The 25,679-nt window shown below is 36.7% G+C and overlaps 3 protein-coding genes across 7 annotated transcripts; 1 reads left to right on the top strand and 2 right to left on the bottom strand.

Moving 5' to 3' along the window:
• Positions 1-1,936: 1,936 nt before the first annotated feature.
• On the bottom strand, positions 1,937-10,956 carry LOC132617936 (RNA pseudouridine synthase 3, mitochondrial). 4 transcript variants are annotated; one of them, XM_060333000.1, is made up of 11 exons: positions 10,676-10,788; positions 10,453-10,590; positions 5,213-5,559; positions 4,423-4,485; positions 4,108-4,266; positions 3,867-3,914; positions 3,696-3,776; positions 3,392-3,508; positions 3,118-3,219; positions 2,877-3,035; positions 1,937-2,347 (listed from the first exon to the last, which is right to left on the bottom strand). In XM_060333000.1, the coding sequence occupies exons 3-11, from the start codon at positions 5,537-5,539 to the stop codon at positions 1,967-1,969; spliced, it is 1,437 nt and encodes a 478-aa protein (XP_060188983.1). In that variant the 5' UTR covers positions 5,540-5,559; positions 10,453-10,590; positions 10,676-10,788; the 3' UTR covers positions 1,937-1,966. The 4 variants fall into 4 exon arrangements, with proteins under 4 accessions (XP_060188983.1, XP_060188985.1, XP_060188982.1 ...); XM_060333002.1 differs by lacking the exons at positions 10,453-10,590; positions 10,676-10,788 and adding an exon at positions 10,934-10,956; XM_060332999.1 differs by lacking the exon at positions 10,453-10,590 and having other exon boundaries at positions 10,676-10,817.
• A 957-nt stretch (positions 10,957-11,913) lies between these two features.
• Positions 11,914-18,630, top strand: LOC132617049 (protein REPRESSOR OF SILENCING 3). 2 transcript variants are annotated; one of them, XR_009573572.1, is made up of 5 exons: positions 11,914-12,319; positions 15,545-15,769; positions 15,942-16,508; positions 16,612-17,926; positions 18,019-18,630. XR_009573572.1 is itself a non-coding variant. In XM_060331920.1 (4 exons), the coding sequence occupies exons 1-4, from the start codon at positions 12,077-12,079 to the stop codon at positions 17,848-17,850; spliced, it is 2,274 nt and encodes a 757-aa protein (XP_060187903.1). In that variant the 5' UTR covers positions 11,914-12,076; the 3' UTR covers positions 17,851-18,336. The 2 variants fall into 2 exon arrangements, 1 of the variants encoding a protein (XP_060187903.1); XM_060331920.1 differs by having other exon boundaries at positions 16,612-18,336.
• A 472-nt stretch (positions 18,631-19,102) lies between these two features.
• On the bottom strand, positions 19,103-25,247 carry LOC132618680 (uncharacterized). The gene is made up of 6 exons (XM_060333699.1): positions 24,887-25,247; positions 21,336-21,389; positions 20,262-20,342; positions 19,937-20,006; positions 19,734-19,822; positions 19,103-19,402 (listed from the first exon to the last, which is right to left on the bottom strand). Exons 1-6 carry the CDS (start codon positions 24,947-24,949, stop codon positions 19,268-19,270), a joined length of 492 nt encoding a protein of 163 aa, XP_060189682.1. The 5' UTR covers positions 24,950-25,247; the 3' UTR covers positions 19,103-19,267.
• Positions 25,248-25,679: the final 432 nt, after the last annotated feature.

Below are 25,679 nucleotides of genomic sequence, written 5' to 3'. Positions count from 1 at the left end.
AACAAGAACCTTACAGCGTTCGTGCTCGACTTTCGGGAAACACCAAAATAAAAGCATTACATGAAGAAAAAAAATCAGAAATTTATTTTCTTCTCCTATCTTGATTTTTTTTAATAATGATTATTATCTATTTTTCATTAATTAGAGTATATTATATCCTGATCCTATTAAAAATCAGTTACCAATGTGATAAAAAATTAATTCAAGTTTAAACATAAAAGGCGAAGAAAAACTTCTGAAAACACCAATAGCTATCAAATTCAAGTCTGTATGTTCTAGAAAAAATTACTCCCTTGCTATATAGAAGTGGAAAAAAGAAGAAAAAAGAGAGAATGTTGTTTCTTTAACATACTAGAAACATGGTCAACGAGAAACAAACATCTCAAAAGGATGTAATCCATCAAAAGCTGGAGCAAAAGCGAGTGCTTTGTTCTTGCTATTGTCCTTCTTGCTTTCACCAACTACATTATCTATTGTTGCACCAACATTCAAGATTTTAGTATTTGTTGAATCCATCTTGTTCTTGTTTTGTTCCATTATCTTAACAGCTGGAAGAGGCAATGGCAGTTCATCACCAAAGTAATCGGCACAAATAACCCAATTTTGAAACAAGGACATTCTTCTTTTACCAACAGTGAATGCAGAAATATGGGATCAGTTTATAAGAGTGATTTTGGAGGAATGCAATCAGAATTTGTGAGGATAGAAAAATAATGAAAGTAGTCTAAGGTATATATAGAGGAGACAAGGGAAGTAATTAGAGTTTAACCAAATCCGGAATGGAATAAGAGTTGATTAACCCAGTTTTGCATGGAAAACAAGTTGCTTAATATTTACTCCTGCATGTAATAGGATTTCTAAAGTTGTCTTTCAAATTTCATCTTATGCATCTTTTTATTTAATTACTTAAATTAAGTAACAGACAAAATTTGAATTTATTTAATTAAATAAAATGAGAGTAGAAAATTATTGTTAAGAGATCCTGGTAGTCATCCACATCACTTTCTGCATAGAAATTCGTTTAATCAAAATGCTTCTCAATTCATACACAATTAGAGTTCAATTGTAAAGTTGCTTTTTGTTTATCACCGGGACATATATTCTAGTGGTATCGGTGGAGATCTCTACACAAAAAGCGCGGATTCTATTTTCACCACCCCTTTCTCTTTCCACGGTACCCCCATGCAACGAAATTAAGAAAAAAAAAATTAGTTTTAGGGTGCGCTTGGTATGGAGGAAAGTATTTTCTGAAAAATGTTCTCCAATTTTCTCATTTGGTTGGTTAAGATATTTTAAAAACAATTTCTCTAGAAAAATAAGTTTCTTCGAAATTGTGAAGAACGGCTTCCCTGATGAGAGTTGGGAAAACAAGTTTCATAAAATGCCTTCCAAGCTCATTCTCTCTTCTCCACCCCCACCCCTTGACCGTCCCCTCCCCCCAATTGTGTTTTCCTATATTACATATAAATGCTCTTGAGACTATTTTTTTGCTTTGTATCAAACAATAGAAAATAAGTAACAAACATTTTCTAGGAAAATATTTTACATGAAAACACATTCTTCATGCCATATACACCCTTAACATAATTATAATTAAAATCTTGTATGATCAGCTATACCAAAACTACCAAACTAGTTAGCCCTGGGTCGCCCTAATAAGCTTAGTTGAATCGAGAAATTTCACAGGTTTCCAACAATATATATCGAACACACGATAAAAGAAAAATTCTGGAAAAAATGAGCAAGAAAGACATTAATGCTCCTGTCGATTTACTGTTGCTACAGACACAAAAACAAAAAAAAAAATGTTTAAACCTAACCATTTTGTTGGGAAATGTATTCATAAGATGAGACCCCAAAAGATATTTTTGAAAGTTACTTAGATGAAAAACTAAAACTGCTTCATAGAGACATTGACAATTGAAAGAGCAAAGCATGGGGAAACAACAACGGATTCTTGTTATTTTCATATCAAGTAAGAGGACATAAGCTTCCAACTAATTTTCATGTGAGATGGCATTGGTGCTACAAACCGGAGGAGATCTGGTTTTGATCTATAATCTGCATCTAAACAGTGATTTTTTGTTTTTCGGCCGTGAAGCTCAACAAATTTGGCAATATTTGGGAGCACAAACTCCCTACAATGCAGATGTAACAAAGGGACCTTAGCCAAGACACTTCCTTTCTGAACATCCAAACCTTCCGGCCTCTTTAATATGTAGGGTTTCCCTGTTGTCGGTTCAACATCTACTCTTGGCATCTGCTTCCATTTGCGATGGACAAACCAACCGTACTTGTAGTCGCCCACAATTGGAGTTCCAAGGGCTTCAGCGCAATGAACTCGAAGCTGCAAAAGTAGCAAACACAAAATCATTTTTCCTATTCCCTCCCTTACTAACAACTAACTACAAGAATAACAAATATGGCCTTCTCAGTTACAGTTGATCTACCAATGAACTTCATCATTGAGTTGGCCATCCAAGACAAGATAGACACACAAAAGATCTAGTAGTAAAGCAGCTTTCTACCCACACTTAATGCTGTCGTTTGTACTGGGGCATCCTCACTAATTGAGATGTTGATAATAGGGCAAAACCCCGCATGCTAAAAATATTACTCATCATAATACTGCTTTATGGAAAATCTTAATCCCTTATTCTCATATTGGGTTCATCAAGCAAGATTTTACTAATGGTCCTAACTTAGGGATATATTCAGGACATCTCTTAGACTCTTACAGCACCACGACTTAGAAGATTCACTGCTTTTCACAGGTATCACAACTAAAATACCTAATACACATCTCCCACAATTTAAAAAATGAACCGCTTTTTTTAAAGGGACCATAACTAAAAAAAGAAAGAGGTCCAAGGAACCTGATGTTTTCTACTTGTATGAGGGCGCAACTCAATCCATGAGCATCCATTGATCATTGGACCAAGCAGCCGATATTCGGTAACAGCCTCCTCAGAAGATTCTAATCCTGAGTGCTGAGCCAACATGACTCTCTCAGTTCTACCATCATCAAGAACCACCTGCAGTCAACAACAAGAAGCACGATGAACACTCATTCTACTTGACCAAAGCCTGCACATGTAAGCAAGGGAAATGGAAAACCTTTGTAATTGGTGCAGAGATCACGCCTTCCTTCTCCTTGGGCGAACCAATTACCAATGCCCAATACCTCTGATATGTTGATCCACATGCATCATTCCATGCCTGAATGCCAGTCAAAGCTTTATGCATCAAAAAAGAAAATCCAACTCAACCAATGAAGTCAAAACAGATATTCTCACCCATAACAAAATACTAAACCTCACCCCCTTGAAGAAGGAAAGGAAGGAAAGACAAATGGAAAATGAAGATGGTGCCTATGTTGCAGACTAAATACCTTAGACAGGGACTTGGACTTTTTTGTGTTGCTGAACAGCAAATGCAGATAGGAGACGCTTTCTTCTGTTCTTCCCATTAAATGGAGGCCACTGCTCTCTCTATCAAGACGATGTACCTTCACAATATATGCAGTCATCAGCAAAGCTGAACTTAATCCAAATTAACATCAGCAGACAATTGCTTCTTCACCAACAAAGTAACTCCCGATTTTTTACTAGAAGCACCAGGATATCTTCAGAAACATTAGAAGTAAACAGATTTTCAAAGTTTACTTAATAGCACTTCCACAATGCTTAACTTACCAGCCTAGGACCCTCGTCATATTCATAAGACAATGCTGCGGCTGCCAACGCATCCATGCTATTATGCACGGGAAGGTTTCCCTGTAATTAGTCCAATAATCAGGAATGAAGGTAAAAGGTTGAAAAATGCGGTAGTCAAGATCACGCAATACAGAACACCTAGAAACTAACCTTCACAGGCAGTTTAGGGGGCTTGTTTAGAACAATTATGGCGGGGTCCTACAATTTGAACAATTAATTAGTTACAGGAAACAAGAATAACCTTTGGTGCATAGTTCCACCAAACCATTTCACCAAATGAAATTAAGAAGCAGAAAAAGTAACCACAGTAGTTGTGTCATCTCTAACTACCTGAAATAGTGGAAATCAAATGTAAAATTCCAGAAAAGAAAGCAGAAAAATGAACAAATACCTTGTAAAACACAAGCCTTTGCAAGTATGCTATCTCATCAGCATTGGGGTACAAAGTGCCACTGGGTATAACATCATAGCGTTTTGAGATTCTTGTTTCAGCAACAGATATGGGCACATAAATTCTTGCACCAACTTCCATGACATCTGAATGCTTAATCTGAAAAGTCACTGTGAATATGTCAAATAGGGGAATCCATTGGGAATGTAGCATGGGTTCCAAAAATAAATAGAAGAAGCCCTTAGTTTTTGATATTTGTATCTTTCAACATCCAAAATGAAGCTTATACTGCTAGAATCATACAAGCATCACTACCTTTCTCAAAAATCTCGTTCGTCCTTCCTTGCTTGTGGATGACTCATTAAAATCTAATTGGACCTGTCGATCAAGAAAGATAAGATAACTGTCGCAATATTCATCACTACAACAAACTAAAGATACTGTAGCCATTAGACCCTCCAAAAGGGTAAGATAAAGGTCATATTCTAAACACATAGGAGAAAAGGAGGAGCAAGACAACTGCAAATTTAACAGATTTTCTCTACCTTATGAAATAAAATCTCTTCTTGATGTTATGGTGATATAATCATATCGTATCCAGCTATCAAAGCGATATAATTTAGATACTGGGGCTGAACTAGCCATTAGCACATGTAAAGACTAAGAACAAGAATATTGCAAATTAACATACTACAGGATGACAAATAATACGTCATTTATCCATGTTCAGATGAGCTTGTCATTGTTAATCCATAAAATTGTCCTTTGCGACTTGCATTTAATGTCTCTCTGCACAACACTGTCACAAGCACTATGCTAAACATTAAACATGTAGTGGTTTCTTTTTTTTAATAACAATAAACAGGGTGTCCGGATAAGCTTGCGCACACCTCAACTATTTCATCGGGTACCTAATATCACCTAGTGTTTTTTGTCTCTGCTGGGATTTGAACCCTTAGTAGTTGTACAAGGAATCGCTGGGAGAGGCGTGCAATTTACTAAAGACAGAAAAAGGAACTACCATGCATTGACTAGGTGGAGATTTTATAGAAGAAATATCACAATAAACTCAGATAGAAGAAGGACCAGAAACACTTATACTTACGAGGCCCTTATTAAAATGGGACAGGATGACCGAGCCTGTTATCTCATCAAAGTAGTATTTGATCCAGCTAATGGCAGTAACATGACGAGATGGTTGGTCAGGACCGGTGGCCGCTTTCTTTCCTGGCAAAGGATGGCCAGGAAATGGGGGCAAAGACAATAGCTGACTAGGCTTTGCACCCTCCTTTTGACGGCCCAAATGCGTTATATTGTTTGACACTCGAACCACAGGTTGAACACGATTTGCTAGTGCAGAGTGGCCCGCAGATCTATAATAGCGCCTCACCAGAAATAGTAAGCAACGACTCACATCTTTGTTGCACCTCATCACATCCTAGACCTTATCATCTGGAAATTAGAAACATTGAGTTAAATCCAGATAACAAGATGCAGAACAACCCCACCCAAAACAAAGGGATGGAACAAACAGAAACAAGACACATAATTATCAAGGTTAAAATACTGAGCAGGACAACCAATTCAACACACAGTAAAGTTGGGGGTCATATCAAGTATTTAGAACAATTACCAAACAACGCTATAAATCTAACAACACTTCCGTGTGAACTATGACACCTTTGCAACTCAAGACCTTAAGAGTTTTCCTGGTAGAAGCAGGTCATATCCAGTGTTTTTGAAGCAAGAAGAAAAATTGACAAGGGCCCCTACAGCTTTAAGCAAGAAGCAAATCGTTCGCTTCATTGAAGTGAAGCGCAATCAACAACAACAACATACCCAGTGTAATCCCAAAAAAGGGGGGTCTGGGGAGGATAGAGTGTATGCAGACCTTACCCCTACCTTGAAGTGCAATTTTACAAAATATGAAAATAAATCTGGCACAAATAAATAGAATAACTCAAAAAAAAAGAACTCAACAAAAACAATATATATCAACTTTTTCGATTTAAGAACTTAAAAGTAAAGAGTCAAGCAAATCTTTCAAGTTAAGCTGATTTCATATAACAAAACAAAAGATTATCAGAATTGGAAAGAAAAAAAAAAGATAGCTTTAAAACAAAGAAAAGAACAAAAAATCCTAGCAGCTGAAGCGAACGAAACTGAACAACAAAGAAGGAGAAGGAGAAGGAGAAAAAAAAAAAACAGCAGCCAGAAGAATAGAGAAGGAAAAAAAAAAAGAGAACGAACAAAAAATAGCTTTAAAACAAGGGAAAAGGTGCAAATATACCCCTCAACTTTGTGATTTAGAGCAGATATACCCTCGTTAAAAAATTGGTGCATATATTATATATACCCTCACCATTACACAAATGCGCATATACACCTTCACCGTTACACAAATGGTGTATCTTTACCCTTTTCATTAACAGACCTCTATGTTTCAAAATAAAAAGTATTTACCTAGTTTTTTAAATAAAAAATTACCATTTGGCTGTTGATAATCAGTGACCCTTTTGAGTACTTGCTCTGTACAATTTTGACAAATGCGCTATACTAGAATCAAATGTGCTTGAATTTTTCTGGTACTACTATTGAGTGCTGGTGAGTTATTTGTAAATTACTGATCATTTTCCACTTATACTGTGTTCTCAGCAAAATGCAGAACGAGGATCCTTCAAGTGATGAACCTCAACACCAGCACCGCTGATGCAGTTACAGTCCTGTATGGCAACAAAAATTATACTTCCTTTGATACAACTTCACCACACTTGGCTGACAACCCATTTCTCTCACCTACCTCAACTCACCAATTTGATTCTTCCAAATTCATCCCCAACTTCTACACAACTTTCACTCGCAGCTCAAGTTCCCCTTCCCTAACCTCCTTTGACGATACTGATGACCTCATCATCGATTGCCGAGCTAGCTACGGACCAGCAACTCTACAATTGGTACACTCTCTGCCTCACACATCTGCAGGAATCTACCAAAGAAGTTGAAGCTCTTTACCAGGAGAATGAATCTCTCCGGCTAGTCAACACCGATTTGGGTCGGGCAATAAATAATAGGTTACTAATTTTTAAACAGCCACGTGGTAATTTTTTATTTATAAAATCAGGTAAATAATTTTTAATTCGAAAAATAGGGGTCTGTTAATGAAAAGGGTAAATATGCACCATTTGTGTAACGGCAAAGGTATATATGCACCACTTTTTTAACGAGGGGTATATATGCTCTAAATCGCAAAGTTGAGCGGCATTTGCCCCTTTTGCCTTAAAACAAAGAAAGAAGGGAAAAGGGAACAAGAAACCTACCAGCTGGTGCAAAGAAATTGAACAGCAAAAGAAGGCGGAGAAAAAACGCACAGGTCCCGAATTTTTTTTTCTTCTAAAAAATCACTCTTCTTAAAACACATATGAAGATATCACTTCCTCTGCTTCTCGCTTCTGTCCAAGAAGTGACCGCTTCAGTGAAGTCGGTTCACCTCGCATTCTAGAAGCACTATCTGCTCGCCTAACCTCACTTCATTGCTTAAAGAGATGACGTGACCGCTTTTCACAACACTAGTCATAGACATAGGACTTCCCAACTTTCTCTACGTGGTCAACAAGCCAAGCAGATAGCGAACAAATGTCAAATGCTATATTTGGTACATTATTATTCTACTTCTATATGTTTAATTTCTTCTGCGGTGCATATATGGTGAGTGAGTAGGGAAGAGATGATAAAGGAAGCAATATGTCGCCATCTGTATCTAAATGACTGCCTTTAAGCTCCTAAGAATGCATTAGCAAAGCGCAGTGCCCAGTATAAAGAAAACTTCAACACGTACTGCACCTGCTTCGCCTACCCCCTACTTAGAACCAAAACAAATTCACTCTTAATGACAGTATAAATTGTTGCATATGCCATCTTTCTTTTTCAGCCTTTGCATTAATGCTTGTTACATACTGCACTTGGCATTCTTGTTGATCTGTTGTGAAGGAAATAGTGACATTACGAAGTTATTCTTGGGCTTATTTTGATGAAATAGTATTTATCATCATCGTAATTTGCTAGAAAACAGTCGGGCTAACTCGGGTAATCGAGCAGGCAATAAGTCTTAAGCCTCAGTGAGTACATGTGCGATGGAACAACGCCGAGGCAATACTAGCACAACGGCTCACAGATAAACTTTTGAGTACTATTATTCATATTACATGACAGACACTAACAATACATATACTCATAGTAGCTTGGTTCACACCAAGAAGCATAGGGTCAGCTTATGAACTCGCCTTGACCCCATACTTCGTCAATTCAATAGGAACATTAAAATTGGTAAATGGGTGGTGTAACTAGCATGTTTTAAGCAATATATGATCATACTCAAACCTGCTATAATTTGATGCCAAAGGATTACCTATCTCAGCTGCGAGACCATTTTTCAGCTTGAGCAATCTGACGAAACACTTTAAAACCAGCTCGAACTACCTAACTAACATCACCAAGTAATTTCTTTTTTCAGCCTGAGAATGTTACTGCATAACTGGTATACTTCACTCCAAGAGATGTAGGTTAACCATTGCTCTAATTGATTTTAGGCTAAATACTTAGATAGCCCCTTAAACTAGGCATGTTTTGTAAGATAGCCTTATAAACTTACAAGGTGACAAGTTAAACACTTCTACTTGACAAAAGTGAATCTTTTAAAAGCTCATATTCATAAGAGCAAGTGCGTGAAAGACACTTGTTGCTAACATATTTAATGAACCAATTATTAAATGACACATGCAATTAAATGTAACTAGAAAATAAATACAATATAAGTAAATAAAAAAAAAAAAAAGGACAAATATTTAAGATCCTTTCCCTGCCTCTTACTTTACCAAAAGCCTGATCGTCCCCCATCTTCTTCTTTGTACAATGATCCTTTTTCATAAACTCACTAAAAACACCATTAAAAGGATAAGATATTTAAGAATCCTACCCTACAATATCCTGCCCTCCTGCGTCATTTCTCTGTCCAGCAACCCCCTTAAGTCTTTTCTCATAAACCCCTTTCCCTCTCATCATCTTGTTTCCTAAAGCACAATTAGAATTCGTCTACTATAGCAAAGGATCTACAAATAAAGAAGGATTTACAAATAAAGAGAACGATTAAAAATTATATCCACAATTTGCTTTAGCTAGTTCCTTGCCTTATAAGTTCTTTGAATTTTACGACGGTCGGAAAATTATATCAGCAGTCAGGAATAGTTCATAGGTGTTAAACAAACTGAAATTGGACCATGCACTAAACAATTCATTTGCCAGCTGAGCATTTCTACAATGCAATTCCGCGAAAATCAGACAAAAAACAGCAGACTGCTTCTTCTTTCATTTGGTCTGGCTTTCTGTTTCAATGTTTAGAATCCAATACTTTTGAGATATCAATTGATATGTCTCTAAATGTGAAGTGAGTTTCGATCTTGAATTTTGATAGGGGAGAAAATTTCAGGCGCAGCAGCCATTTTCCGATCATTAGCTCGTTGAGCAAGATGATGGAACTTTAAGCCTACTACTACTACCCAGTGTAATCCCACAATAGTGGGGTCTGGGGAGGGTAAGATGGAACTTTAAGCCTATTTCAGATATATATTTTTTTCTTTTTGAGAATGGTAATGTTTAATTTCAGATATATATATATACATATGTGTGTGTGTGTGTGTGTGTGTGTGTATATATAAAGAGTAAAAATAAAACTCTCACGCGCTTTGAATGGATTTTGAAACGCACAATTTTCCACTTCAGATACTTGTGTTTGAAAAACTTACTTTTGTCAAGTAAAAGTGTATAATTGGTCACTTCATAAGTTTAGAGGGCTATCTTACAAAACGTGTCAAGTTTAAGGGGCTATCTAGGTATTTAGCCTTGATTTTACTTCCATATGAACAGGTGAATGTATCCTTAAAATTGCACTAAGGCACAACCTAACAATACTACCCTATTGAATTGAAGCACAAACACACCACTCATACGGACTAGAGACTAGCATGGTAGAGTACTTCACAGTGAAATATAGATGCTGAAACTATCCTCTCGATCCTGCAGCTAGTTTAGTTACAAACATTGCCCACAGATCATTCAACATTTCCTTTTTCACATCTAAATTATGTATTAGACATACTAATATCCTAACCCATTCATCTGGTAATCTTGGTTCAGACTCTTCGCTTTTGTTTAAAAGATGCCTCTTCTTTACATTCATTGCGATTCTTTCTCCACGAATATTAGAATTTGAATAGTCTTATTACTTCAAAGAAGCCCGGTTACTCCTTTAAAAAAAAAAATCATGCATAAAGGATCACAATGTAGTCGTACCTTAACCCCATAACAATGAGAAGCCATCTTGATTCCATAATCATACTCAATTAAACAACAACCCGATGCCAAAGAGTGCTCTTCACAGGTGAGGGCATCTTTGACTTGCGCGAGCTGCCAAAACACTCTATGACCTACCTAAATCACCCCACACTTGCTCCCAAATAAGACATAAATGAATATATATAGACAAAAAGCACCCGACATCTAAAGAGAAACATACCTTATAGAGGAGCTTCTGTTCGACGGAAGTGACTACATTCACGATTTAGGGAAAGATTTGTGAATAGTTAAAACCCGGTCTTAAACCCAGAGTTGCCCCTAAAGTGAATAAACTCCAACCAAAATTGCATTTTTGATTTAAATAAGGTTAAATCTAGTAAGTCAAATAACATAGGGACCGAAATAGGAATAAAGCAATAATTCAAGGAGCAAATAACAATTTTCCAAATTAATTTTATTACGAGTTGGCATGTGGTACCTGGTGCCAACTAATTCGGATTTGCGCCGCGTAAGACCTTTTTAAGGAGTAAGTGGTTAGGTCATTTGCAGCTTTATCCTTATTTTGTTCTGGTGTTTAATTTTTGCTCCTCATGACAAACAACTTTTTCCAAAGCATAAGTTTAATTTTGAAGAGACAAAAATTTAGACCAGCCTATTTGAAGGGCAAACCTTCAATCAAATGCTCCCTAACATGATTTTTCCCATAATGAGTGCACAATCTTGAGACATCGGGTTAAAGAACCCTATCCATTTCACCACAACAGTTATTGGTTTATTACGAATTTGAATAAAAGTGTTAGAATACTTTAACACTGAAAACAACCTGATTGTTGCAATATTTCTAATTGTAAATGAATTCAAATACAAATTCATTTAGTCCCAACTAACTTTAAGTACTAAATTGATTAGATATATTTTTTTAAAATTAAATTATTTATTTAAATAATAAATAATAATTTTAACTAAAATTTATAAGTAAAAACACACTTAAATAATGCTAATTGCTAGCTATTGATATACGTGAATTACATGCTTTCAATAAGTTTGCTTTTGGTTGCTAGCTAATTAAATACAAGCAAAGTTTTTGTGATACACTTAAAAGTACAGTTCTACAAATATCATACCGATCACATATAATGTGAAACAAAAAAGTAACCCATAAACAGCTTTTATATAATTCAAAGATAATTCTTCATGTATAGCATGTTAATAACAGATGTTAAAAGTGTTCAATTTTAGTAAACATAAAAAACTAAATAAGTCAATTACAAGTTTTACCCCTAATATATGCCGATCTTTAATTTTTATCCCTCGAGATAAATAATATTTTCACGGAACATAAATTTAGATTTTCACTTCGTAACATCTCACACCTTAAAAAAAAAAAAAAAAAAAAAAAAAGGAGCGGACAAAAATTAAAGACCAGCGCATATATTGAAGGGCAAACCGTGCAATTTCTTCAAACTAAATCTGTGCATGTACACATATCTAAAGGATCCTTTAAGACCAATTCCCAAAGATAAGGGACATTTTCTTCATTTATGATTCACCTGACAAACTCTACTAGTCCAGTGTGTGCAAAGTGTATTAGGTTTCAGAGCAGGGCTTGATTGCGTTACACATGGCGGCGCCGGCAGATATGGCGAAGGTTGAGGGATGCGATACATCAATGGCGAATACTGTAAGGATATATATTGGTGGTTTAGGCGAAAGTGTGACGGCTGATGATTTGAAGAAAACATTCTCAACACCACAACTTGGAAAAGTGGAATCTATGGATATTGTGAGAACTAAAGGACGCAGCTTTGCTTACTTGGATTTACTTCCTTCTTCCGAAAAATCTCTACCCAAGCTTTTCAGCACGGTATGAATATATTTCTGTATTTCGCTTTCACTCTGCATAATTTTCGGGACGGGAAAATTACGCTATTTTTTAATATATTTACGCCATGTAGTCCATATTTTGAGTTTGTTACCGATTTAGCTTATATTTGTGTATAAACACCTTTTATACACTATAATACAAAGTTGATACATTATGTATAATGCTTTCCCCTCAGGTATAATGTTGTATAATGGGCTACATGGCGTAATATTTTTGAAAATTTCCCTTATTTGCTTGCTGCTAATGCATTTTTAGCAACTATTTTCATAGAACCCAGCTATATGGTAAATTGCCTGTTTTCATTGCATAAATACAAGAGTTGGTGCAAATAGCGTGAATATATTGGCCTAGTGGTCAATGAAGTGGAAGAAGAAACATGAGGTCTCAGGTTCAAATTTCAGCGGAGACAAAAATACTACTCTCTCCGTACCAATTTATATGAGGGTGGTACGAAGTTTAAGGAAAAAAAAAAGGAAAACTTTTGAATTTTATGATTTAAATCAAGTCAAAGAAATTTTTGCGGCTAGAAATCATTCCATTAAGGGTAAAATCGAAATTTGAGAATTATATTATTGCTAAATATAGAAAGGTGTCTTTCTTTTTGGGATTGACTAAAAATGAAAGAGTGTCATATACATTGGGACGGAGGGAGTAGGTGATTTCTTCTCATCTGTCTAAGCCTTGGTGGATAGAGTCAGTAGCGGGTATCTGTGGAATTAGTCGAGGTGCGCTCAAGTTGGCTCGGACACCATGGTTATCAAAAAAAAAAAAAAAAAAAATAGTGGTATTTCTAGTCTAGGATAAAAGATGAATAACAAAGAAAACGGTAGCCGGTACCGTGGTGGGAGGAGGTTAAGAACCAGGATAAAGATTCCTAACTTGTTAGCTACTTGTTGAGAGAGAGAAGAGAGCAATGTATGGAAATTAGGGCGAAAGAATGCCCTATGCATAACAAAGGGTAGGAGTGAGTGTAGGAATGCTAGTATATTTTAGAGCTTTTGTTAAGCAAGCAGCCCAACTCTTGTCAGTGAATGCATCATCTCATTAGGTATTGATTACACCCTTCCCTTCGGGCTACTGTATGTTGTTTCTCTGTGGTGGCCATCTGTTTGCCTTGTAACCATTAGTATCATATTCTGTGAACGTGTCTCTCTGGTATTAGGATAACATAATCAATTTGCAGAAAGTGAAAGAAGTCTTTTCTTCTAAAATCCACTCCCGAAGTGACATTATGGAATTTGGAACTATACATTTCTTCTTGACTGCCTTTGAGGCTTTGACAGTTGTCGTGACTATAAAGGCGGGGTGGGTTGGATGAACAAACTTGAGATGTTACAATACTCCATTGGCATCCCTGGTATAGTGATAGAATAATATTAGGCACATCATAAGATACCACAGCTTTTTGTGTTTTATGGTTCACCTCTAATGAGTAGGAAGTTCGATCCTTTTTATTTTTTATCTTCTTAGTGAACTGGCACACTTAGCTGTCCACATTTGGGATTAGGAATGTAATCAAAAGGGCATGCCCTTGTCCCTGTCTCCCAGTATGTGAACCACGTGTTCTTTCCTTCCTTGTAAAAAAAGGTCTTTGTATGGTATGAGTGAGATCCCTTCCACACGGGACTCCCATATCCAATGACAGACATTGCTTGAGAGTTTTGGGTTGCCAAAAGGAATACTGGTGAAGAAAAAGAATGTAGCATTGACATTGAATGAGAATGCCTGAATGGGTAGACTGAAATGGTCTCACGAAGCCGGTCAATGGTAGCCTAAGAACAAGTCAAAACTATGTACTTTGACATCGTCACATCGTTAGTTTTAGCTCTCTTACTGGAAAAAAATGTTGTTGTCTTGTTCACCGCTTTGGAAATACTACCATTTGTTTCTTGAATAAAAGAAGCTGAAGACCGAATCTCGTTTACTGCATCAACTATTCTCCATAGTGAACTCCAATATCTAGAAATGCAGAGCGCCAAAGATCGGTGATGTTGCCATGATCAGTGGCGATAGTGTACTCGATGATTCAAGGACTTGTTTACTTGCATCAACTTCCCCTTTTTTCTTGCTCTATACCGAGGATAGAGGTTCCCGATGAGAACAAATTGCAAGGCTTTGAATGAAACCCGCACCCAACTACCCAAGGGTGTGACCTAGTGGTCAATAAAGTGAGTTGAGAATCATGAGGTCTTAGGCTCAAATCCCAGTAGAGACAAAAATACTAGGTGATTTCTCCCTATCTGTGGAAAAAGTTACCTGGTACTTGTTGTTGGTAGGAGGTGACAGGTATCCTGTGGAATAATCGAGCTGCGCAAGCTGGTCCGGACACCACAGTTATTTGTTTTTTAAAAAAAAGGCGTTGAAAGAAACCCTAAAGAAAGATGTTAAGACCAATACAATAAAAATTACAAGAAAAAGAACTTGAGGAGTGAAGTTAATTCCCATATCCAAGATAATAAGGAGATTTGAGTTGTCTATTGCATACTCTTTAGAAGATAGGTAGACTTTTTCTCTTTTTGAAGATAAGTAGGCTCAATGATTGGAAAAGTAACCTGATTTATCAAAAAATAAAAGTTATTGAAAAGTGAACTTATTATGATAATGAGAAAGGCAAAACTAAGGTTCTTGTTTGAAGAAGTATTCCTATTTTAGAGTATTTAGCTGTCTGAAATATTGAAAAAATATTTTCTTTAAGGATGTAAATATTTCTGCTGCGTTGCTCCTCAATTTTATTCTGCTGCATACCATAAACATTTAACAATATGTAAATTATTGTTTCATTTTCACTATTTATGACTAGCTAATACCCCCTACCTGTGCGCACCCACAGCTATCAATTGCCATTTACTTTTATGTCCAGCGAATATTGTAAAATGATCCTTGAAATGTTGTGTACAACTGAGAAAAGGCTTAGAGATCATTCCACCTATTCTGAAACAGCCATTAGGTATAGCTTCATCATAGAAATGATTTGCTTTTGTTTGTCTCACCTTTAGTGAACTATATTTTCTTTGTCCAAACATAAGTCTCTCTACTTTCTAGTGCCTCCTGTTGGCTATTGTATAAGGGTTTCCCAATGTGTAATTTTTATTAGCACGTTGAAATTACAACAATAACAAACACTCTACACAAATGTATTACCTTGATGCTTAGCACCATGTATTACCTTGATGCTTATCGGTGCTTATCCAATTTGATCTGCAGTATAACGGATGTATGTGGAAAGGTGGGAGGCTTAGAATAGAGAAGGCAAAGGAACACTTTTTTCTTTGTTTGAAACGTGAGTGGGAAGAAGATGCTACACTTGCCACTACTTCAACCCATCCTCCTGTTACTGCAGCTGAAATGACGAACTCCCTGAAAAGTCAGAAGAAAAACTGGAAGTTGGATGAAACGCAGATTCGGATTTACTTCCCAAAATTAGGAAAGGTAAAGCCTTCTTTCCCTGTGCTTGGCTGTGACATGCTTCCCTGGATACAATTATTCTTGGATTATGTATGGAAGGTGACTGCATGCTTTACATTTGAATGCTATCTCGCTTAATAAGGCCTATTGTTCTTTGTTATGTCAAGAATCATGCATCTGGAATCTCGTTGTGCAGATAAAATCAGTGCCTCTTAGAGGAACTGGCAAGCACAAATACAGTTTTCAGCGAGTGGAAGTTCCTTCATTACCCACCCATTTTTGTGATTGTGAAGAGCACTCTGGTCCTCCTTATACAACCAATCAAAAATCACTTTGCAATTATGGATCAAAGGATGGTGGAATGGACGAGAAAGAGCTGAACATTATGAATTCAGTATTGAACAGAATTTTTGAGAGGGAGAACTACTCTGAGCAAGCTCCTAGGGATTTTAAATTATCTAAGGAAGCTCGAAACTCAAATGGTACAGTTGATCATTTGCAGAATGAAAAGAATCTAGTCAACCAAGTAACCGGAGATGATGATAACCTCACTCTCAATGTGGTGGCTGGTGCAAGTGAAAGAACCACTATGGTAAAAGATCCAATCCAGGAAGCAATGGCAGCTACTCAGGTTAATGAGGATTTTGTCGATCAAGAAATGGATGACGATGATGATAACCTTATTATCAATGTAGTGGCTGGTGCAAATGATAAAAATACTATGTTCAAAGATCCAACCCAGGAAGCAATCGCAGCTCTTCAGGTTCCTATTCTGTTATGTTCTACTTTGCTTTTCCCCGCTCTTCTTGAACAAGTTATTAGTATCTTAGTTTTCTTGTTCCTTTTTGTGTGTGTCGTGTGCTCAGAATTCGCTATCCAAGGAATCACGACTTGCTACAGATAAAGAAAAGCAAGGAAGGAAGATATCTTCAAACAGAAAGCGAAAAGCACCTTCAGATGATGATGGTGAGGGACATACTTTGCTACCTGAAGCAAAGCAGAATCTGAATGCTCTTACTTGTGATAGAACAGATGTGTGTCCTGCAGAAGTCAAACCAGGTAGCCAACCATCAAATAGAGGTGCCAAATTCCCAAAGAAGTCTCCATGGAAAGATCTCGTTAGGGCGAGTAGTGGTGCTACATTCAGTTTATTGGATATTTTGCCAAGTGCTATTCCTGGTAAAGAGATGCAGTCTGGCCCTAAAGGTGTTAGTGAATCCTACTTCACTGACAAAAAAGATGAAGTATCAAAAGATGAGAAAGTATCTGATCAGCATGAAGAGCTGGATAAAGTTGAATCTGAAGATGAAGTATCAGAAGATGAGAAAGTATCTGATCAGCATGAAGAGCTGGATAATTTTGAATCTGAAGATGAAGTATCAGATCAGCATGAAGAGCTGGATAATGTTGAATCTGAAGATGAAGTATCAGAAGATGAGAAAGTCTCAGATCAGCATGAAGAGGATAAAGTTGAATCTGAAGATGAATTATCAAAAGATGAGAAAGTATCAGATCAGCATGAAGAGCTGGATAAAATTGCTGAAGATCCAATTGACAATTTAGATGGCCCTGTAGATATTTATGCCAGAGGTGCTGCATGGCGAAAACAATCTTCTTGGACACAATTGGTTAGTGATACCGCCAGAAATTCGTTCAGCATTTCACAAATTTTGTATGGTCGAAGTATTCCAGAACCAGAGTTGCCAGTGATGGGGGAGACTGGAAAAGCACAAAAATCTAACAGCACGGATAAATGTGATTTCCAAGATGTTTCTACATCTCATGAAGGGACCAAAGCCGATGCCTTTAGTGCCCTTGGAACTTGCAGTGCGAGTGTCATTGTAGGGGAGCAGAAGAACGTTCCTTTCAGTCAAGATCTTCCAGTGTTGGACAACTATCAGCAGAAAGGAAAAATGAAGAATGAAGCCTGTGCTCCAACTCCCGAAAAGGAACCCCTATCTTCACCAAAACAAGCAATTTTAGGAGATCCTAATTACAGCGAAACTTGTTCTTTCATGAGGAGTGCTGCTTCAATGAAAGAGTGGACGAAAACAAAAGCTGCACTAAGTGGGTCACTCAAGAAGAAGACTAATGAGAAAAAGTAGTGGAGATTTCAGGATAGCTTCATGGAACATGTGACGGCTTCCAGTTACATGGACAACGCACTCCCTTTTCATTTAGGTGCATACTTCTAGTTTCAAAATCAGTTGTCTCATTCTTGAATCTACAGTTTTCCATTTGAAGTTTATATATGAACATCCTTTTGTTTGTAGCCCATGTTGCAAGGTGAGTGCAAAGTTGTAAGAGAAACCAGAAATCTGGTAAATGATTGGTAAACACAACCTTGAGTGCCACACCCACTCTTCCCTCAGAAAAAAGGTAAAAAATGATGAAGGAAGAGGAAGAAACAGAGACTGATTTTCTTCGCACGGTAAATTGCTCTGCTTGGCATGAAAAGTCAGTGGTGAGTCTTGTGCAGTGGCAGATCTTAAAATAGGTCAAGCCAAGTGCCACTATTAGAGCATTATGAAATTCCTTGATTATGTCATTCTGTGCTTACCAATAGTAATATACTGATATTGGTTCTTGAACTCAAATCTTTATTTAAGCAGAAAGAGCAGAATTTTGAGAAGTTATCAAATGATTTTGGGTCGAAGAGATGACAGAATTCTGAAACTGAATTTATAGAGCCTTCTTAGGTGGCAACGTTTTAAACATTGGATGTGTAATTCTTAAGCATCAGTAAATGTTTTAAAACTTGAGAAGAAGACTGGTAACCATTGAACAGTCTCACTTGAATGCCAATATTGTTGAATTTGTGCAATCACCAACTTTTGACACTTTTAGATAGAGCACTACTTATTGGATTTTATCGTTTCTACTTTCCCTTGTGTGCTTGCTTGACCTTTATTGAATAAAGTATTCTTTTTGGGGTATGGTTGTTGTTGAGGGAGGAACAGCTGCCTGAATTTGTTTTAAATCTTTCACTGTTCTTCGAGAAAAAAATAAAGCAGTTTTTGCCTTAGGGTTGCAAGAGACCTGTGCCATGAAAACGGGCAAGGTGACGAGAAAATTTGCCTCACGATTGATCTCTATTTACAACATCAGCAAATCAGTACCGATACTTCAAATGTATCTTACTGTCTTACCTATTAACTAAACACTTGCTAACGTTGTAAATCTAACATTTTAGAACTCTGTGATTTCACAAATTCTCCAGGTGAGCTAAGCTAGGCCGAGTTAATTTAAAGAAGACGAAGATAAAATAGTCATTGAAAAATGGAAAAAATCTGCTCGTACAAAGAAAATTACCAAAAAAAAGACAATGAAGCGGACAAAACCACTCGGAGTAAAGAATATTTCAAACAGCTTTGCTCTCATTGATTGTTAATAGTAATAAGCTGTACAAGATTACAACAATTTGACAAACTCATACGAGCTAAAGTGACGATTTCCGTCAAATGGCCACAACTACAAACATGAGTGTCTAAAGATAAAACAAAAAACAATAGCAACTGCATGCTACAACTCTTTCAGTTCCTTCTCAAACTGAAGCAACTTTTCCCGGAGAGGTTGCAAAAAAAAATTCATATGCTGTTTAATCCGATGCTTGTCTTGTTGTTCAAGATCCTCGTCTTCATTTAGTTTCACTTCAATCTACAAACCAAAAAAACTCAACCAATATTAGCTTCCAAAGATGCAGTTTTTCAGACTACCTCTGTTGCTTGAAAGAAAACACATCCATATACCACCCGTCTCGCAGAAAAGATAGCACCAAAATAATGTAGCGTCACCATGTTTTTTCAACTCCTCTAAGTTGCATGAAGGGAATGAGGACAAAAAAAAACTTATTGCTCTTACAAGGGAACTGCCCCTTTGACCTAGTCTTCTGTTTGTTAAGGGTTGATATCCATTTAATTAAGAATTTCCCGGACAACGAGAGCAGTAAGGAGAAACCAGTTTGTATTAAGTAGAAACAGAAAATTACCTGCAAATCATCTAGCTCACCAAATGAGAACTTTGGTATATCTAAATGGCCCTTGACCACTTCCTTCTCTGTTCCAACAAGCCATTCCCCTTACCACAGAATATGGTTATTTTTGGTTATTAAATTTGGAAGCCAATATATGAACGGATACTAGAAAGCTAAACTGAATAGACTAAAGAGATACAGAGGAGAAAAAGAAATACCCTCGACTTTTATAGTTAGCTCATATGTATAGCCAACACATTTTTTATTTTGTACGATCACCAAGAATGCCTGTTGTGACATCAAAAAGTTAATCAGCAAGAAATAGGAGTTGGCATACTCTTATGGATGATAAACAATAATCTAAATACTGAAAAGCTGGATGGGTATTGATACAACCCATATCATTTTGGCCTTTCTCCACATCTCTCTCTCTCTCTCTCTCCCTCCCCCTCCATCGCTCAAAAGAAGAGCATGCTAACGTAGTTCCCGACATAAATTCAAACTGCGAACTTTGTTGGCGATTAAAAAGATTATAGTACTCACATCACCAGAACACCGTGCTACTTCAGCTACTTCTGCCCTGCCACCAGAAAACTCCTGTGATCCAACAGATATAAGCAGCTCCTGCCATTTAAACCAATAATAGAAGCTTTTCAGGAAACTGCAGTGTCATAAAGCATTAAAGCAGCTGATGGCAGGTTAAAATTATACAGTTTCTAGTCCTACTGAACTCAGAAACCGGATTGTGGTTGCTGGGTATTATGGCAGGAAAGGAATGCAGATTCCTAGAAGGGAAAGTTGATACTATACATAAGATCAAATTTAGATGCTTATGGTTTTTGGCTTTTGCATGTCATCTACAGGATGTAAAAGATTAAAATAGCTTGGTACATTTCATAGTCACTACAAGGATAAGCAATTGTACACAAGGTATCCTTTCTTTTTGTTTTGGTATAAAAGGATTCATAACTTTGTAATGCTTATCACCATCTTCGTGCCAGACAAACTATTATTTACCTGTTAAAAAAAGGGGGTAGCACTGGAGAAATAGACCCAAGAACTAAGGAAATGGGAGATAACTTACAACATAAGGGGTGTGTGTCTGGTATGAAGGAAAATGTTTTTCTGGAAGAAGTTTTTACGAATAACAAAATTTTAAGCTTAAATTAGAAACGACACTTTATATATTAGAAACAAAAATCGCGAAGGAGGGTCCTGGGAAATCAATGAGAACCCAGCTGGAAGTATAATCACTTGTCAAATCAGACCCCAACGACACTTTATAATTTTTTGGGCAAAACTATTACAAGTGGAATAACTTTTGCAAAACTACATTTACTTGAAAATTTCAGAAATAAAACAAAGTGCAAAAATGTCCTATGGGCTCCGACAAAATTGAAAATTTACATGGAGAAGAAAAAGCAAGGGAAGTAATTTGAGTGTTTAGCCAGAGCAACCCAATAAGAACTTCGAAGGCCGTCAATTACCACCAGATCTTATAGCACATCAGATTTTAATGTTAGATTAGTAAGTGTTCCCAAAGCAATTTTATCAAACATTTAGAAGGTTGACACCATTTTAATGTGCAATGGAAGAGACGAGTATTGATATTAACACCTTTATCCTATCATTTGCCCATTTATTTACACTTTTCTCCTCCCATGTTCCAGCCTGCAAAAAGAAATTGAAATGTCATTAGAGTTGTTAGGCAACTGGAAACAGCCAGCAGAACAATTCTGAAAGACCAGAAGTCACAGATACTCTTTTTCTTCAGGCAAATTGTTTCCTGATATATTGGAAGATATATGGGTTCAGTAAGAGTTATAACATAATTCCAAAATAGTAGCAGATTTAAACTTGGACAGCTCTTTTTATTTTTATTTTCTCTCATATAGTTTCTATGAAAATATTCTATACCTTAGTTGTTTACACTAAGCTAGCTCAACAATCTGATCATTCAAGACAGTCAATCAACCCTAGACCAGCTTGTCTTCAGTGGCGGATCCAGGATTTTCACTCAAGGGGTTCGGAAAAAACAACCAAAGCTAAATATAAAAAACTATGTTGTCCCTGGGGATCGAACCTAGGACGCTAGAGACAATTTTGAACACCCTGGACCGCTTGAGCTAACCTTTTGCATTTGTTCAAGGTGTTCAAAAGTCAATATATGTACATAAACACGAAAAATTTACCCTATATAGACACTGTAATTTTTTGTCGAGGGTGTTCGGGCGAACACCCTCCCCGCCATGTAAATCCGCCCCTGCTTGTCTTAGTGTAACAATTTATACAATCAATGAGTGGGTTTGATTGAATTGTTATTACTTGAGATTTGAGAGATCCTTGTGATTTTCCATGACCCAGATAGTTTCTTGGGTTGGTTAAGTTAAATCTTTTTTTTATTGACGCGTTCAAGTTAAATCAATTATCGGAATTTGTGACTAGCTACATCATAAAAATAAATTAAATGCAAAATGTACGATTTGAGACATCTATATAAGCAATTCTCACAAGTTGAGATCGCTTGGAACTAACATAGAGTTCTTCCCTATGAATATTCCAAAACAAGTACAAAATAAAACAGTGTGGCTTGTTAAAGTATACAAATTCATATTCTTATAACGTCCAAAGTAAAAATCCAACTTTTTGTCCATGCCAGAACAGTGTATACTTTATGACACAATGAAATTTCATAGATTATCCGAGCCTGTAGGCAATATAATGTATACTTTCTTTGAAAGGAAAGTTTGGCTAAAGAAACTATTAAAAGGAAAAAAAATCTACTACACTACCAGAGTTCCAAATTGTGTTTCTACTATCTTTATAGACTAATCCGGTTATGTCTCAAATGGTTTCATGTTTGAAGGAAGAAAACGAGGGTTAAGTTTGGGTGTAGGTGTTGGGACTTCTCAATGACGCTGTTGCTATTGTTTTGCAATAAGGTTCCATAAAACTCTTGTACTGCAACATTCATAAAAAGAATTTTCTAGAGATTGGCCACTAATAGAGGTATCCTACACTCTCTATTTCTCTTCGTACAAGTCTCCATCATACTCTTCCAAAGAAGGTCTAGGACAGTTTACAGATTATTAAACTACAGCCACTAATAGAGGTATCCTTGCTTGCTTGCTTGCTTTAGAAGTATGGTTTGAAAAGCTTGCATGACTGCTCTTAGAAAGTGTTTTAATTGCCTAGTATGTGTATATTGCTTATGCTTTGACATGATTTCTATTAGTTATACGCTGCTTTGCTTTTAGTTTTTTATGATCGAGAAATCCGTCTAGAGCCAACCTTTTTGGCCAACCGCAGCCTTCCAAACTCGGGGGTGATGGACCAGCCCCTCTACACGTCTCCACTTAAATACGTCGCCTTTGCTTTTGATAGCATGCGTATGATATTTTGAGAATATTGCGACATAATTTTCATACGTTTGATTACACCAAGCGTGATCATGTTACATTACATTTCAGAATGCATGCTACTTGATCAATCCACTCTATAGCCATTGTGAATCGTCCGCTCGGTCTATGGAAGCTGGAGATCTCTTTTTATTTGTGTTGAGTTTTCGGGCTACGTCCCATATCAAAAAAATTTAGATGCTCCATGGCTATATGTGGGATTTTAGGGGTTGTTTCTACTACATTGTTCGTATCTTTCCGCTGCTATATTATTGATTATTGCTACTTTATTGCAAAAACATTACTGCGCATGAAACATTATTGGCCCTTAGCAAGTACCTTCCTCGGCCAAGAGAACCGGACAACTTATCTTTCCGATTCTCTTGGCCGAGGAAGGTACTTGCTAAGGGCCAATAACGACCCTTCAAATTTGGGTCATACACACTAGAACGGAACCGATTGTCTTTAAACAACTAGCACTTTTCCATTTCCACGTGGAGGGGTGCTTCCTTCAATTTTCTTATCTTCTGTTACTCTATCTATACCCCTCGCATCATATAGCACAGATTACTGTCAAATTCCACAAAGCATAACACCTCCTAAGTAAAGATATAGGCTTCTTAATCCCTATGGTTATAACAGAGATAACTATCATCATAACTAAAACCAAGCTTGAGCCTTTCAAGCTAAAAGTTGTCCAGCTATCTACATCAAAATATTTAGCTGCTACTGCAATCTATCTCCAAATACCTATGTGCCTCTAGCAATTAGTCAATTACTACCATAAATCTTTAGGCATGAAAGGAAATGGCAAAATATTATCTAGAATGAACTGATTGTCTCTGAACAACTAACTTTTTTCCATTCGCACGTGGAGGGTGCTTCCTATTTTTTTCTTGTCTTCTCTTGCTCTATACCCTCGCATCACATAGCACACATCACTGTCAAGTTTCACACAGCAATACTCAGCCACCTAACAATGTCTGATGCATAAGGTATTAGAACATCTTTTGAAATCTTATTTTTTGTTCAAGCAATTGTTACAGAATACCAGAAAGCATAGAACACTGCCATAAATACAGCAATCAATAACTCACTCTCTCTATAGTTAAAAGAACACCAACTTTCCTACACTTATCCGGAGAAAAGAGACACCAATCTTTCAAACATTAGAGATATTTTTCCGTAGTTAATAAAGGCATAATACATAGATAAACACCTTAACTTGGCGTCAACCGGCAACCAAACACTCCAACTTTGAGAATGCACATCCACACACCTCAACTCGTCCCGCTGTGTCTCGTGGACACCTGACACTGATGTGGCACATAAAATTTTGAAGGTGTCTAGATGATCACTTTGTAAGTTGGAGTATTCAACAGACACAGTGGAAACGAGTTGAGGTGTCTAGATGATCATTCTGTAAGTTTGAAGTGTTCAACTGACAGTAGAGTCCAAGTTTAAGTGTCTATCTATGTTTTATGCCATTAATAAAAGCCATTGTAATAATTATTACTCCTTCCATCTCAATTTATGTGATGTATATTAACTGAGCACGGAGTTTAAGAAATAAAGAAAGACTTTTAAATCTAGATTATCTCGTTAAGCATAAAAAGTAAAGTACAAAGGAAAATTATTGTCAAATAAGAAAATGTGTCATTTTTGTTGGGACCGACTAAAATGGAAAGTGTGGCGTATAAATTGGGACAGATAAGAGTATTTACATATGCAAGCATACAGATTGGGAAAGAGAAGAGAAGCAGGGAATACCTGATTCCATACGGATCCAAGATGGGTAGGTGGCACAGGTAAAGCAGCAGCATTTTGGGTCATTTCTTGTCTGTGTTTTGTACTGTTACAATGATTTCTTGAAAAAACTTTCTGGATAAATAAATCAAAATTCACAATGGAGGATCCATAACAAAAACAACAAAAGCAAAAGTAATGAAGATAGGAATTTTGGAATGTGAGAAAAAAAATGGGAGTAGAAGCTAGGGGTCAAAGGCAATGTTTAGTACCAGTAGTATTAATGTCTATATCGAAGAAGAGGAGACAAAAAGTAATACTATTATAAACTAGGGAGTTGGTAATTCAATTCCACGTCGGTTCTTAGCTACTAGCAATTTGCATCGTCCATGGCCTAAGGAATAAAAAGACCAAACCAATGTCTAATTCTTTTATTTGAGCACCCTTGTTTCATTTAAACACTTCACGTGGGCAATTTCTATTCCACTTAGACACTTTTTCCACCGTTGGCATGTCGCATGTTATCAGTCAAAAACATGCGCGTGTAAAGTTTTTTTTAATCCTATGTGGCAGCCAACGGTAATATTACTTCCCCTTTTATATATATCATCTTCTCCACTTCAAATTAAAATCCAATTTAGCCCTAATTTTAGCCCCTTTTCAAGATCAGTTTTTTCCCTCAAATTCAAGCTAATATTTTCTGCTTCTTCTCGTTCGTTCTTCAATTGTTGTTACTATTATGTTAAGCTTATCCGACTTTTTCATGGAGTTTTTTGATGAACATGCCTGATATTGTAGATGTGGTAATAAAACATTA

This window comes from Lycium barbarum, chromosome 11, assembly GCF_019175385.1.
Source record: "Lycium barbarum isolate Lr01 chromosome 11, ASM1917538v2, whole genome shotgun sequence".
Taxonomy (NCBI): domain Eukaryota; kingdom Viridiplantae; phylum Streptophyta; class Magnoliopsida; order Solanales; family Solanaceae; genus Lycium; species Lycium barbarum.
This window is presented reverse-complemented; position numbering and strand designations above follow the sequence as displayed.